The 13,864-nt window shown below is 38.8% G+C and overlaps 1 protein-coding gene across 1 annotated transcript in view; it reads right to left on the bottom strand.

Annotated features, from left to right (window-relative positions):
* Positions 1-13,864, bottom strand: part of ak5 (adenylate kinase 5) — a 517,659-nt gene that overhangs the window by 388,930 nt on the left and 114,865 nt on the right. Inside the window, exon 6 of the mRNA XM_039734419.1 lies at positions 7,818-8,009. Coding sequence (XP_039590353.1) covers positions 7,818-8,009 — 192 coding nt within the window. The remainder of the gene's footprint in view (positions 1-7,817; positions 8,010-13,864) is intronic.

Genomic DNA, 13,864 nt, shown 5'->3' with positions numbered 1-13,864 from the left:
TCTTAACCTATCACTTGCTCCCCATTGAGCTGATGCTTCTTCCAGACAATCATGTCCAGGACACTTTCTATCAGCACATATTCTACCAGTCCTAGCACTATTTCCCTTAATCTTCTAATCCTCTTTGGTCTGCAATGACAGTTTCTCTTTGGTACCTCTTCAAAAGGTTAAAATCTATACTGTTTATGAGTACAGCATGCACACTGTATGGGGAATATAGCATTGTAAGCTAAAAAGTCCACAAAATCAAAAAAATCGCCAAAGCACAGCAAAAAAGACAAAAGAAGCTCAGCACACCATGCGCACCTTCACAATGAACCGCAATGGACTTTGGCTTTTTCTTAGCCTGTATAGTGCTGAAGGCAGCCCCTTGATAGTGATGGGCAGGAGACTCCACCTCTTGGGGGACCACCCACAAAACAGAGAGAACATAAAAGAATATGCCTGACATAAACCACTTGTGTAAGCACAAGATTAAACCTAACAAGGGGCATTCATAGAAACTAAGTGTTCCACGCTTCATTATTATGTGAAAGTAAAACTTCAGACTCAGACACTGAGGACAAGAGTCACACAGAGCAACGTTTAAATGGCGGTGTAAAGTGCCTAAGACTAACTGAACATAATTAGGTCTGTTGGCATTCTGAGAGGCACTGTATGTACAGCACATTGGCCATACAAATATGAACAGTATTAAATTCTTTAAAAGATTCTATTTATTCTTGCAGAAAAAAAAATAGGAATCTGCAGAAACATTTCATATTTTCAAAGATACATTGCCTTACTTCCTAACTTGTTCAAATGTTTATTTTTCACTTAGTATATGTTAAAAGCACTATTTGAGTTGATCAATTACTAATTTTTTTGACTTTGGCAGTCTTCTACACTGTTTCTCTAAAAACTTATTTTCTCTTCATTGCATATGTTCTTGACAGTGTCCCATCTGTTCATGTCATTAAAAGGAGGACACCTCTAGGGGGACATGCTGTGTGAATTAGGGATAAAAGTGTTTGACTGGAGACCACAACCTGTGCTGAGTCACGTAAGCAAAGTCACCTAAGCTAACTTCATGAAGCTAATCTACAAAAGTTTTTTTTAAAATGCCAATAAACTCACTGGCATACTTTCCTAAATTCATCTTCAGGTCAAAAAAGAACCCAGAAAAGTAACAGGATAATAAGGAGGTAGGAATTGAAGGAAAAAAAGTCTCTGTGAATCCACTGCATGGAACACATTTGCTGTAATTCTTAGTGTGCTATATGAAAGCCCCAATCTGCTGCTATGTTCGCAACATCATTACATCTGTTTTCTTAAAACACTTATCTACTCTGTGTAAAAGGCTGAGATCCCTTTAGACTGAAGGCTTGTACTGCAGTGCTTAACTTCTTGTGCATTAGTTTTAAACTTTTGCACTATTGTATTTAAATGTTATACTAACTAATTGATGTAATGTAGTATATGTATACTGATTTTGATACCTTAAATAAATGTTCCTGCAATAAAAATAATAAAATTGTAGCCAGAATTGCCAAATAACTAGTGATAACTAGTGATCAATTGAGATTTGTGAGTGTGGCTGCTCTCGATCCACTGATGTTTAGCTGCCATACATACAGTACATGATTACATCTAAGCAATATGCTGTAATCTGATACATAAGTAAAGACGTGGTGATTAAGGCCAGTTGCGCTGTTCCATACTCAGTAATGGACAGAAGGCCGTGTACTCAGCAGATGTGGTAAATGTCAGGAGATGCCTGGAGCTCTGCCTCCAGACACTCCTTTTGCCTGCTTTGCTTGGCATCATTCATCATGCTACAGTCACATGATAGGAGGGGTACTGGCAATAAAAGTGGAGGTCTTACTAAATGTCTTTGCTGTAACATTGTACATCCTGCCTTTGCAAAGGCCTTTAGTCTAGTGCTTCCCAGGTTTTGTGGACTTTTTATGTTTTTGAAGTTTTGTTTGCTTCTTTTAAATTTGATGCTTTCTTAAGCTGTTTCTGATATATTTGCCTGGTACTGTACATCTTTGTTTTGATGTTTTGCCTGCCTTTTTAAATCTTGGTTTTGGATTATAGAATTGTGTAATGAAGAACTTATTTTACACTTTGCCATGTCTGTTTGGCACCTAAAATCTGAAATAACCTGCTAATAGGAATTTACCAGGCTAATACAGTGAACCACTTTTAAAAAACTGCTGAAAACTCATTACTTTCACATGGCCTTCTTATAACTTCATTTTAATATAATCCTGATACTCTATATTCATTTCATTATAATAACTATTCCTGGTGGCTCTAAAATCCGTACTAACCCCTACTCTCTCTTCTGTTTCTTTTCCCGGTTTTCTGTGGTGGCGACCTGTGCCACCACCTCTTAATCAAAGCACCATGATGTTCCTACATTGATGGATTAAAAGCCATCAGGTCCTTCCATGAGAACCCTAAATACAAAGAGGACTGTTTCATTTATGTTAGGTAGAATGCCCAGACGGGTCTGTGCGGTCTCATGGTCTGGAACCCCTGCAGATTTTATTTTTTCTCTCCAGTCGTCTGGAGATTTTTTGTTTTTTCTTTTTTCTGTCCTCCCTGGCCATCGGACCTTACTCTTATTCTGTGTTAACTAGTGTTGTCTTATTTTAATTCTTACTTTGTCTTTTATTTATCTTTTCTTCATCATGTAAAGCATTTTGAGCTACATTATTTGTATGAAAATGTGCTATATAAATAAATGTTGTTGTTGTTGTTGCCTCCTTATCTTCTCATGACAACATATATGACAACTTATTTATAGGACAACATGGCATGTTACTCCCATACAGACCAGGAGGGTCAGTGCTTGAAGCCTGAGTTACAGAAGCTGTCAGTTCTGTAGACATGTCTAGACGATCCTTACCTAGTACATAATTAGCAGTCTGTTGCATAAACAGTGTTTGCTATGAGAAAGTGCATTCTTATCCAATCGCCTGCTCTTTTGGAACTAAGGACTTGTCATAAAGATGTAAAAGATGTTCACAACCTTTTTGAAGCTAAGCTTGCCTAAATGGAGAGACTGAAAACATCTCATTCTGGTTTTACCTAGGGATATGTCTGTAACTCCCCTAAGATGAACGCAGAATTAGAACGTAAGACAAGTGTACTGTTCTACAGGCTTCTTTCAGTTCTTTGTGTATATAAGAGTAGTAGCCACTTTTAAAAGTAAGGCAGATACTGTATATTCTCTTTAGAACTATATTTTGCAATCTTAATGTTATTGCCTTGGTTACTGGCGAGGAATATGTTAGTTGTAGTATGGCTGTAATTCTAAAAGAGCAAATTCCCAGGTAGCATTTGTTACCTGCTAAACACAAATAATTATAATAATATGGCAGCAAGGTGTTGCTGTGGTTAATGTTACTACCCCACAGCCCCAGAGTAACTGTGTGGAGTTAATACATTCTTCTGGAGTCTATGAGGATTTCCCTGCTTGAACTCCAGTTTTTTATGGGAAATTATTTGTGTCAAAATTAAATCCAATCCAATGTGTTAACTAAATTGCAATGCAATGCATATGATGCACTTGATATTTTGGCATGGTTTTATCATGTCATAAATAAACACATATAAACCACTTGATCTTCACTACTGCACACAATTTTCATGTTAATTTAAAATGCAACACAAAGTCATATTGTGTTTTATTTCATTTACATAGATTGTATGTCATAACTAAAAGCAAAGCAAATGCTTTGCATGTCACTTAGAGGCTGTTCCAATTGCATTGCTATTCAGTTCAAGACGGTGCTTTAATCATATCAAAACTGAATGTAATTAAATGACCAATCAGCATCAAAAAGTAGGGCAAGGGGCATCAATAATTGAGGAGTTCCACTTCATAAAATGTCTGTGTTCTGCTGACAAGCATGAATTTCATTATGGTGGAGTTTTTTTAAATCTCACTAAAAATGTTTACTCTTATATTAAGTTGTTTAATAATGGGACATGTTTTTCCTTTCTTCTTCTGATAGTTCTGACTAGTTCAAGACGTCTAGCAATGGTACTGTCATACTCATCTGCAGATATTTACAAAACACATTGAGGCGAATATCGGTGTAGGGACACCTCGCTTAATGATCTACATAATCGCATGCTGCTTTTGCTGTTGAATGTATTCAAAGGATGTTATCGTGGCAGTTTGAAATTCTTCTCCTGTTGCTGCTTCTATTACTTCAGCCCTGCCGAGCAACTATTCAGCAATCATTATTTACATTGCCAGATTCCACCTGTTCAATAAAATGGCTGACCTCCTTCCTTATCAACTCCCCATTCCCCATCTTTAGCGCTGGGTGAACACACTTATGTTGGGATCGCCTTTTATCTCAGTTGTTGACTCCCTTTGCCCCACCTGTTGACGCTGATAGATCATTAAATACATCCCATGTTGGCATAATTACCACATGCAATAACACTCATTACATTTGCTTTGCTTTTAGTTATGACATGATCTGTTTACAGGAATGAAAATGTACTACGCTTTTGTATTACATTTTAAACCAACACAAAAAGTTTGTAATGTAGTGAAAAGCATTTAACCATTTGGTTGACATGTTTTTAGTTCAGCCACAATACAAAACAAGCCAAAATTAAATGCACCATGTGCCTATGCAAGTTACTTTTACATTTTTACATTTAATAATCTCCAATAGTTTTCCTCTCACACGTGTTAAATTATTGGCAGACTCTAAACTGGCCCAGGCTGAAGGCAAGCATGAATGTGCCCTGCGATAGACTGACACCCCCGTGATACCTGACTCTTGTCTGCCAGTGCTGCCAGGATAAGCACCAACCTCCCATAACCATAACAATAAGCTGGATGAGTGGATTTGAAAATAAATGAATGATTCTAATAAGTAATCATCTCATTGTGTTTAGAAAGTGAGAGGAAATCCACACGGTGATAAGGAGAACAATGTGAACATGGGAACTAAACTGAACTTCAAATATGATTAGGCAGTAATGGTAATTAATAAGACTGCTTTGGAACTACGGACTGGGATATCCTACAGGGATCATATAGTGAGAACACTGAGGAGGTTGTTGACTGCACTACTGAGTACATCAACTTCTGTATGAACATTGTAGTTCCAGTAAGAACAGTACGCTGCTATGCTAACAACAAGCCATGGATTACAAGTGACATCAAGAGCCTTTTGAACCAGAAGAAAAGGACTTTTAAAGGCAGTGATCAGCATGCGCTCAAGCGCATGCAGAAGGAACTCCAAGTCCAGCTCAGGGTGGTGAAGGAGCAGTACAGGAGAAAGCTGGAGCAGAAGTTGCAGAATAACAGCATGAAGGAAGTGTGGGATGGGATGAAGATCATCACTGGCTGCAGCTCAAAGAAGGGTGCCACCATCAAGAGAGACGTGGAGAGAGCAAACCAAATGAACAACTTCTTTAACAGGTTTGACCACCCTAACCCTTGGAGTACTGCACCCTCCACCCATCCTTCTGCTGATACCAGCATAGGAGAGACATCTCCACCCACAATTACAGCAGCCCAGGTGAGCAGAGACTTCGTGTCAGCAAAGCAGTGGGTCCAGATGGAGTATCGCCACAACTGCTGAAGGCCTGTGCGTTGGAACTGGGGAGTCCTCTACAATGCATCTTCAACCTGAGCCTGGAACAGGGAAGAGTCCCAAGGCTTTGGAAAACATCTTGCATCAGCCCAGTCCCAAAGGTGTCACGTCCTAGTGAGCAGAATAACTTCTGGCCTGTTGCTCTGACGCGTGCACATGTGATGAAGGCCATGGAGCGCTGCTGCTTCACCACCTGAGGCCACAGGTCCACCACGCCCTCGACCCTCTGCAGTTCACATACCAGGAGAAGGTGGGAGTGGAGGATGCCATCATCTATATGCTACACCGATCCCTCTCCAACTTGGACAGAGGCAATGGTGCTGTAAAATTATGTTTCTGGACTTCTCTAATGCCTTCAGCACCATCCAACAATTATGTTTCTGGACTGCCTTCAGCACCATCCAACAATTATGTTTCTGGACTTCTCTAGCGCCTTCAGCACCATCCAACCTCTGCTCCTCAGGGACAAGCTGACAGAGATGGGAGGAGATTCATACCTGGTGGCATGGATTGTGGACTATCTTACAGACAGACCTCAGTATGTGTGTGTCAGGAACTGCAGGTCTGACATTGTGGTCAGCAACACAGGAGCACCGCAGGGACTGTACTTTCTCCGGTCCTGTTCAGCCTATATACATCGGACTTCCAATACAACTCGGAGTCCTGCCACGTGCAAAATTTCGCCGACAACACTGCTATCGTGGTCTGTATCAGGAGTGGGCAGGAGAAGGAGTACAGGAAGCTAATCAAGGACTTTGTTAAATGGTGCAACTCAAACCACTTACACCTGAACACCAGCAAAACCAAGGAGCTGGTGGTGGATTTTAGGAGACCCAGGCCCCTCATGGACCCCGTGATCATCAGAGGTGACTGTGTGCAGAGGGTACAAACCTATAAATACCTGGGAGTGCAGCTGGATGATAAATTGGACTTAACTGCCAATACTGATGCTCTGTGTAAGAGAGGACAAAGCCGACTATACTTCCTTAGAAGGCTGGCGTCTTTCAACATCTGCAATAAGATGCTGCAGATGTTTTATCAGACGGTTGTGGTGAGTGCCCACTTCTATGCGGTGGTGTGCTAGGGAGGCAGCATAAAGAAGAAGGGCGCCTCACACCTGGACAAACTGGTGAGGAAGGCAGGCTCTATTAAAGGCACGGAGCTGGACAGTTTGACATCAGCGGCAGAGCGACAGGCACTGAGCAGGCTCCTGTCAGTCATGGAGAATCCACTGCCTCCACTGAACAGGATCATCTTCAGACAGAGGAGCAGCTTCAGCAACAGACTGCTGTCACTGTCCTGCTCCACTGACAGACTGAGGAGATCGTTATTCTTCATTCCACCCGGTAAACGTTAACATTATTCAAAGTTATTGTCTGTTTTACCTGCATTTTTATCACTCTTTAATTTAATATTGTTTTTTTATCAGTATGCTGCTGCTGGAGTATGTGAATTTCCCCTTGGGATTAATAAAGTATCTATCTATCTATCTATCTATCTATCTATCTATCTATCTATCTATCTATCTATCTATCTATCTATCTATCTACTGTGCCTTTATGACACCCTGTTACAATAATTATGTTAATGAAATAAATTAAAAAGCTGTTTAGTTTGATGAAGAATAACAGTCTTTACAGAAATAAGCATAAAAAGTGGCATTTATAATCTATAATCAAGCGATTGACTATAAATATATAGATTAAGTAGTGCTGGGTATTAAGCTTAATTTGCCACTCTAAAACAGTCCATTGTAAGTCAGTGTAGACACCTATAGACTGGCATCACATCTAAGATTGGATCCTGCCTTTCACCCTGTGAGCAAGACCCAGTAATGGAAATAAGCAGGTTCATAAAATGAATGGCTTAAGGTATTCCTTTAAAATAAACTTGTAGAGTTATTTCAGAACAATAAAGGAAATTACAAAGCTCCACCAAAGGTCATTTAAAGACTGTTGATTCACAGACAACAATGGCACTAGCATATCGTTTTATCTGCTTTCCTTTAAAGTCATACGAATGCTCCCAAGAGAAGCTGCTACCTGCAGGAAAGTCTATTGTTTGCAATGCTAATTAAAATTACCACCTTTACATTATAATAGAACACTTGAGAATTGGTCCTTTGCATTCTCAAATTCAGTAACCTTTGGAAGCACAGTGTGAGTGGTGGGCCAAGAATCTACAAACACTTGCATGCCTTACCGTCACAATGAGGCCCTTCTCTTGGAAGTACTTGACCAAAGGAATGGCATTCTGTTTGAAGTTAGCCAGACGCCTCTCTGTGGCTTTGGGATTGTCATCTGGTCTCCCTTGAAGCTCGGCCCGCCTCTCTAGTCTCTCTTTGAGTCTGTTATTGACACATGCCAAGAACACTACCAGGTCTGGAGTGCAGATCTATGAAGAAAGAACAAAAGAACTAGCTTTAGACAGAGCCACGTATTTTCTGCAGTTTGACTTCCATAGCAATGTCAGGGCATAAGCAAAAGACTATTTGTTAAACAACTAGGGCAGGGGGTCAGATGCCTGAAAGATCAAGAACACATATGACAAATAAAAAAAACATTAAACTGAAATCTTACGTCAAAATAACCAAGTGAGAACTTCTAACCATCACTATTGAGCCTCTCCTTAACTCTAGCTATTTTTAATGTAGTTTTCTTTGTTTTTAAAATGAATGCAAAAAATGTGCATGCATGACATTGCTGGAGACCATCTTAAATAGAAAATGTACAGTGTCATCACGCATAAAGATAGTACTTGGCCATGTGGCCCTGTGCAAATGCAAAATTTAAGCTTAAAATGGCAGTGCCAATACAGAAAATCAGCAACAAATGGCAGCATGGCAACATCGCAAAAACACACTTTAAAACACAAAAACACATCTACATTTATTTGCTTGATAGAAACTTTTTTCCCCAGCGTCTTACAAAAAATGTAAACATAATCAAGTAACATTAGGCTAGGGCCTGTTTGTTCAGCAAGTGTAGTAGGACAGGTAACAAAAATTGATTGCCGCAAGTGAAAGGATGTAATAACTAATAAATTTACAATCATAGATTAACAATCCATAAAGCAATTAAATTTAATGTAATAACAAATCAACCAAAAATATGAACGATCATGGAGCAAAGTTTTTTTTTCAATCAGTTAGACAGATATCCACAGAATAGATGGGTTTTCAGTTGCTTCATAAATACATTGAGGGAGTCAGCAGTTCAGATGGAGGTGGACAGCTTGTTTCAACCAACTAGAAACTACACAGGAAAACAGTCTGGATTGAAATTTGATACCACGCAGAGGTGGCATCACTAGACGCTGTTCCCTGGCAGATCTGTGGGCGAGCAGGTGTGCAGCACCTCACCAGTGTCTTCTTTTACTCAGGTACTGACCCACTGATTCCTCTACAGGCAAGCATCAGGGACTTGAACTTAATGCCTGCTGCTACAAGGAGCCAATATTGTGACCTGAAGAGAGGAGTGACATGTGCCTACCTCAGCTGATTAAATGCGAGACAGGCCGCTGCATTCTGGACCATCTGCAGCGGCTTGGTACATAACATCCACAAAAATAGCTAAAATTATTATATACAAGGGAAACAGATGTTTTTACAGAATGATTTTGGAGAACCTACAGTAAAGTCACCATGCTATTCAGTCGAGTAATCAGACTGAGTGTCATTTGCTACCTTCTTCTTAATTGTTCTCTTTGGGAGTTCACAATTACAGGGACTGATGATGGACTCAGGTATAATATACTAGCTCAGTGGTCTAGAACTTCTGACAATAGCTCTTGTAAAACATTCAAGTCAGAATATAGAGTGGCAAGTCATTGTTGAAGGAAAGAGCAGAACTTTTCTGGAAGAACATTTCCTGGAAATCTTAAAAAGAGACCTTTACAAAGACATTTTATTCTTTTCTATACTGAAACAGCCTGCTGTACTAGAGCAGCTGGTCATGTTATTTGGCTGCTGAAAATTGTACCTCGTCAGTTAATAAGTTTGTGTTTGCTTAATAATTATGCAAATATTATGATAATTAGTTTAAGTACAACATGTACAACGTGAGCTCTGCCATATTGTAAGTTTAAGGTATTGCTTGGCTAAGAATGTTTTTGTTAATAATATAAAAGAACCGGTTTAAATCAAATGTTTAATGCAGAAGTACTACCATACTACTACTGTTTCTAATGCTGGGCGTACACAGGGTGATTTTTAGAAATCCTGGGAAAGCAACTGTTTATAATGCATGATAAAGTCATATCAAACTGTACAAGCACATTTGATCTGATTAACGTGCCACAACGTGGTGCTCAGACTCCATGTGTACATGGCCCTGACAGGCAGTTTTACCCATTAAAGAAACATGATAGGAACAAACTCCTCAAAATGTCAACAAAGAAAAGAACTCCGTTCCAGATTTTTGCTGTACTGTTGAGGCACAGACAATACGTTCCTTCTATTTTACAGAAAGAATTAAAGGTACTGTATGTAGTCTATGTAATTTACCATTACAGGTGTTTATTTCGGGTTCTTTCAGTAAAGGCTTCCTAAGATGGTTTTGTCATTGGCCAGCCATTTGTATGTGTGTTGATGTATGATATTTAGACTTTTCAAATCAGAACAGTGAAAATGAGCATGACATGACAATATCCAATATACAATACATTGTGATTGATGCACAATGAAATTTCATCAGAAAATCGGGTCATGAGACTGCTCACACTACAAGATAGCCAAGTGAAATTTTTAACATGACAGAAATTCTTCCGATTATATGACAGCCCAATAGTAAAATGCAACCAGGCATTGCAACCTCTCTGCACATAAAGCAGTGGTCAATGAAGCTGAAATTCGTGCTGATTCATAAAATCAGTCGACTACTGCAAAGCTAACCTAAAGTCTCGTCAGAATCACTTAGTGCAAGCTGAAGCGTGAGCTAAAGCAGTTGTAAACATAACTTTAGTTTTATGAACATTAGCAACAAGCTTTATAAGATCAGTAAAAGAGCTGATCAAATATAGAAGAGAGAAGAGAGAAAGATAAAACAGAAAAGAAGGGGACAGAGAAGAAAGGAGAAGGAGGGAGAAGTGAATCCAAGAATGGTCTGAGTTACTGCTGACACTTCATGCAATGCAAGAAATGGGCCGCCTGGAAAGACTAAACATCTAGCAGTACCAGGTGGTATGGTGTTCACACTTTATTCTGTTTGAGTAGTGTTAAAAGCTTTATAAAAATGTATTAAAGCCTGCTTTCCTGCCTGTATTTTTGATCTAATGAAATCAAGTTCTTTTCTCAGCGAAGTCAGTTAGGGTGAGGGAGAGCGCACACTTCCAGTAGGGTTAGGGAGGTCTATAGGTGACATACTTATACCTGAATATGAAGGAATTACTGCCAGAGAGGTAGAGAAGGACTGAAGCTTGGATGCATGTGCATTGCAACTGTGATCTGTCTATCCATAAACATTGGTAAGTTTTAAGAAAACTTTAGGAAGTTTTGTTTTAAGAGGCAAACAAAAGTAGCAATAGAGGTGTGCCATATAACTGTGGGGCCACATTAAGATAAAGGAGGTTTATGTTTTATGGAAACATATCCCCAAAAGCCTTTTCATAATAAAACAGTAATGGAATGTTGGATAAAACAAACCTAATCATTTTTTTATGACAGAGCAGTGAATAAATTTTATTAAGGATATGTAGGAAATAATCAGAAAATAGGCTATGTTCAAATAGCAAAGAAAGACTAATAACCAGGATCAAGAGTAGCAAAATTTTCTTGTCAAAGTTCTTTCCAAAAGTTTAAAAAAACAAAAACCTTGCAAATTCTCTGTTTTGCTTGAAAATCACAAAGTCTTTCTTTTGGTTTAACAAAACATTCAGAAAGCAGGCTGTGCACCCCACCTTTCTTAATATACTGGCTTGATGATGTAATGTGTTGCATCAGCATCAGCTCATGTAGCAACAGGCATCCTTATAGTTAATAATATGATGGCACCCATCAAAAAACCATCAAAACAAAACACAAATGGTAATGACAGAGACAAATTGTAAAAAAAAAAAGAAAAAAAAAAAACGGTCATTGCAGTGACATCACAAAAACATAAACAAAACAAATAACAACATTAAACTGGATCCTATTGGGAAGAAGCAGATTTTGGGAAAACCAAATATCTGGTCTGACAGGCTAGTTCAGTGAGCACTAAGCAAAGACATTAATCAAAGCCAAAGCAGGATCTGACGTCAAAAGACATCCTTGATCACAAACCAAAGGATAAATTAATAACCAAAGAAATTGTCCCACAAGCTAGTCAAAGAGCATTTTCTTTAGTATGTAAAGACCAAATATTTACTGAGCATATGACCACATTCTCATGGCCTCACTCACACATACAAGTCACAATCAAAAGCAAAATGATTTAATTGCTGACACTGACGACACCACCATGGTGAGACTTGCTTGTGCCTTTTATCCATTTTACATGATGGGATAAGGAGCATCACCTAGTTTAATCCATCTACTTATTTTCCAAGTTTATATTCTTAAGGCAGACAAAGCCAAACAAACAAACAAAAGAAAACGTAACAACAGATTCAATAAAGTGTCATTATGGTTATGTCCACTTTAAAACAATTTAGTTTCCTATGAAAGAAAAGTTGGGTCTGCCCTTTCTTACAAATTCATTCTCTGTTGATGTCAAAGTTTAGTCTGCTATCAATGATTGTCCTCAGATGTTTGTAGTGCTCTACCATGTTGGTTGAGCTGGTTAAATTTGCAGATGATACCAAGATAGGTGGATTAGCAGATAATCTGGAACCTGTTATATCATTACAGAAGCACTTGGATAGCATACAGGCTTGGGCAGATTTGTGGCAGGTGAAATTTAATGTCAGTAAATGTAAAGTATTACACATAGGAAGTAAAAATGTTAGGTTTGAATACACAATGGGAGGTCTGAAAATCGAGAGTACACCTTATGAGAAGGATTTAGGAGTCATAGTGGACTCTAAGCTATCGACTTCCCAACAGTGTTCAGAAGCCATTAAGAAGGCTAACAGAATGTTAGGTTATATAGCACGATCTGTGGAGTACAAGTCCAAGGAGGTTATGCTGAACATTTATAATGCACTGGTGAGGCCTCATCTTGAGTACTGTGTGCAGTTTTGGTCTCCAGGCTACAAAAAGGACATAGCAGCACAAGAAAAGGTCCAGAGAAGAGCGACTAGGCTGATTCCAGGGCTACAGGGGTTGAATTATGAGGGAGGATTAAAAGAGCTGAGCCTTTACAGTTAAAGCTAAAGAAGATTAAGAGGTGACATGATTGAAGTGTTTAAAATTATGAAGGGAATTAGTACAGTGGATCGAGACTTGTATTTTAAAATGAGTTCATCAAGAACACGGGGACACAGTTGGAAACTTGTTAAGGGTAAATTTCGCACAAACATTAGGAAGTTTTTCTTTACACCAAGAACGATAGACACTTGGAATAAGCTACCAAGTAGTGTGGTAGACAGTAAGACGTTAGGGACTTTCAAAACTCGACTTGATGTTTTTTGGAAGAAATAAGTGGATAGGACTGACAAACTTTGTTGGGCTGAATGGCCTGTTCTCGTCTAGATTGTTCTAAAGTTCTGATGCTCTAATGTCCACTGTCTACCCTTTGATTAATGTTGAGGGAGCAGGAGAATGGAAGCACCTAAGATTAACAACCATTTCCCTTGTCTTAGAATGATCACACCATTGAACAAACTAATCAACAACAGGTCCGTGGCTGTCCTCCTTATCTTGTAGAAGACTCGTAATGACACAGTCATCTGCAAATTTCAGGATATGTCTGTCTTTGTGTGAACTCCTGCAGTCATTTGTATATACGATAAACAAAAGAGCTGACAGACCACGGCCTTGTGGTTTTATGCTATCAGAAAAACCAGCCATTAACACTCACTCTTTGTGATCTATTAGTTAAAAAGTCCAGACTCCAGACCACCAAGTTAGGGCCCAAACATTATTATTATTATAAACTGATTACTCAATAATAATAATAATAATCATACATTTTATTCATATTGCATCTTTCCCATGCTCAAGGTGCTTTTCAACTAAATTGTGGAGTCAGACTGAATTACAAGCTAATGAGAAATCTATAAACAGCAGTCTTACAAGGTTTTTGATCCTCCCAAATATTCATAACTATATTGGAAATTCAAGGTTTATTATCACATTCAATGAAAAAAATGCAAATTTTCAGTATTCAGAT

This window comes from Polypterus senegalus, chromosome 14, assembly GCF_016835505.1.
Source record: "Polypterus senegalus isolate Bchr_013 chromosome 14, ASM1683550v1, whole genome shotgun sequence".
NCBI classification, from domain to species: Eukaryota; Metazoa; Chordata; class Cladistia; order Polypteriformes; family Polypteridae; genus Polypterus; species Polypterus senegalus.
The sequence above is the reverse complement of the archived record's forward strand: the minus strand, read 5'-3'. Positions and strand labels throughout refer to the sequence as shown.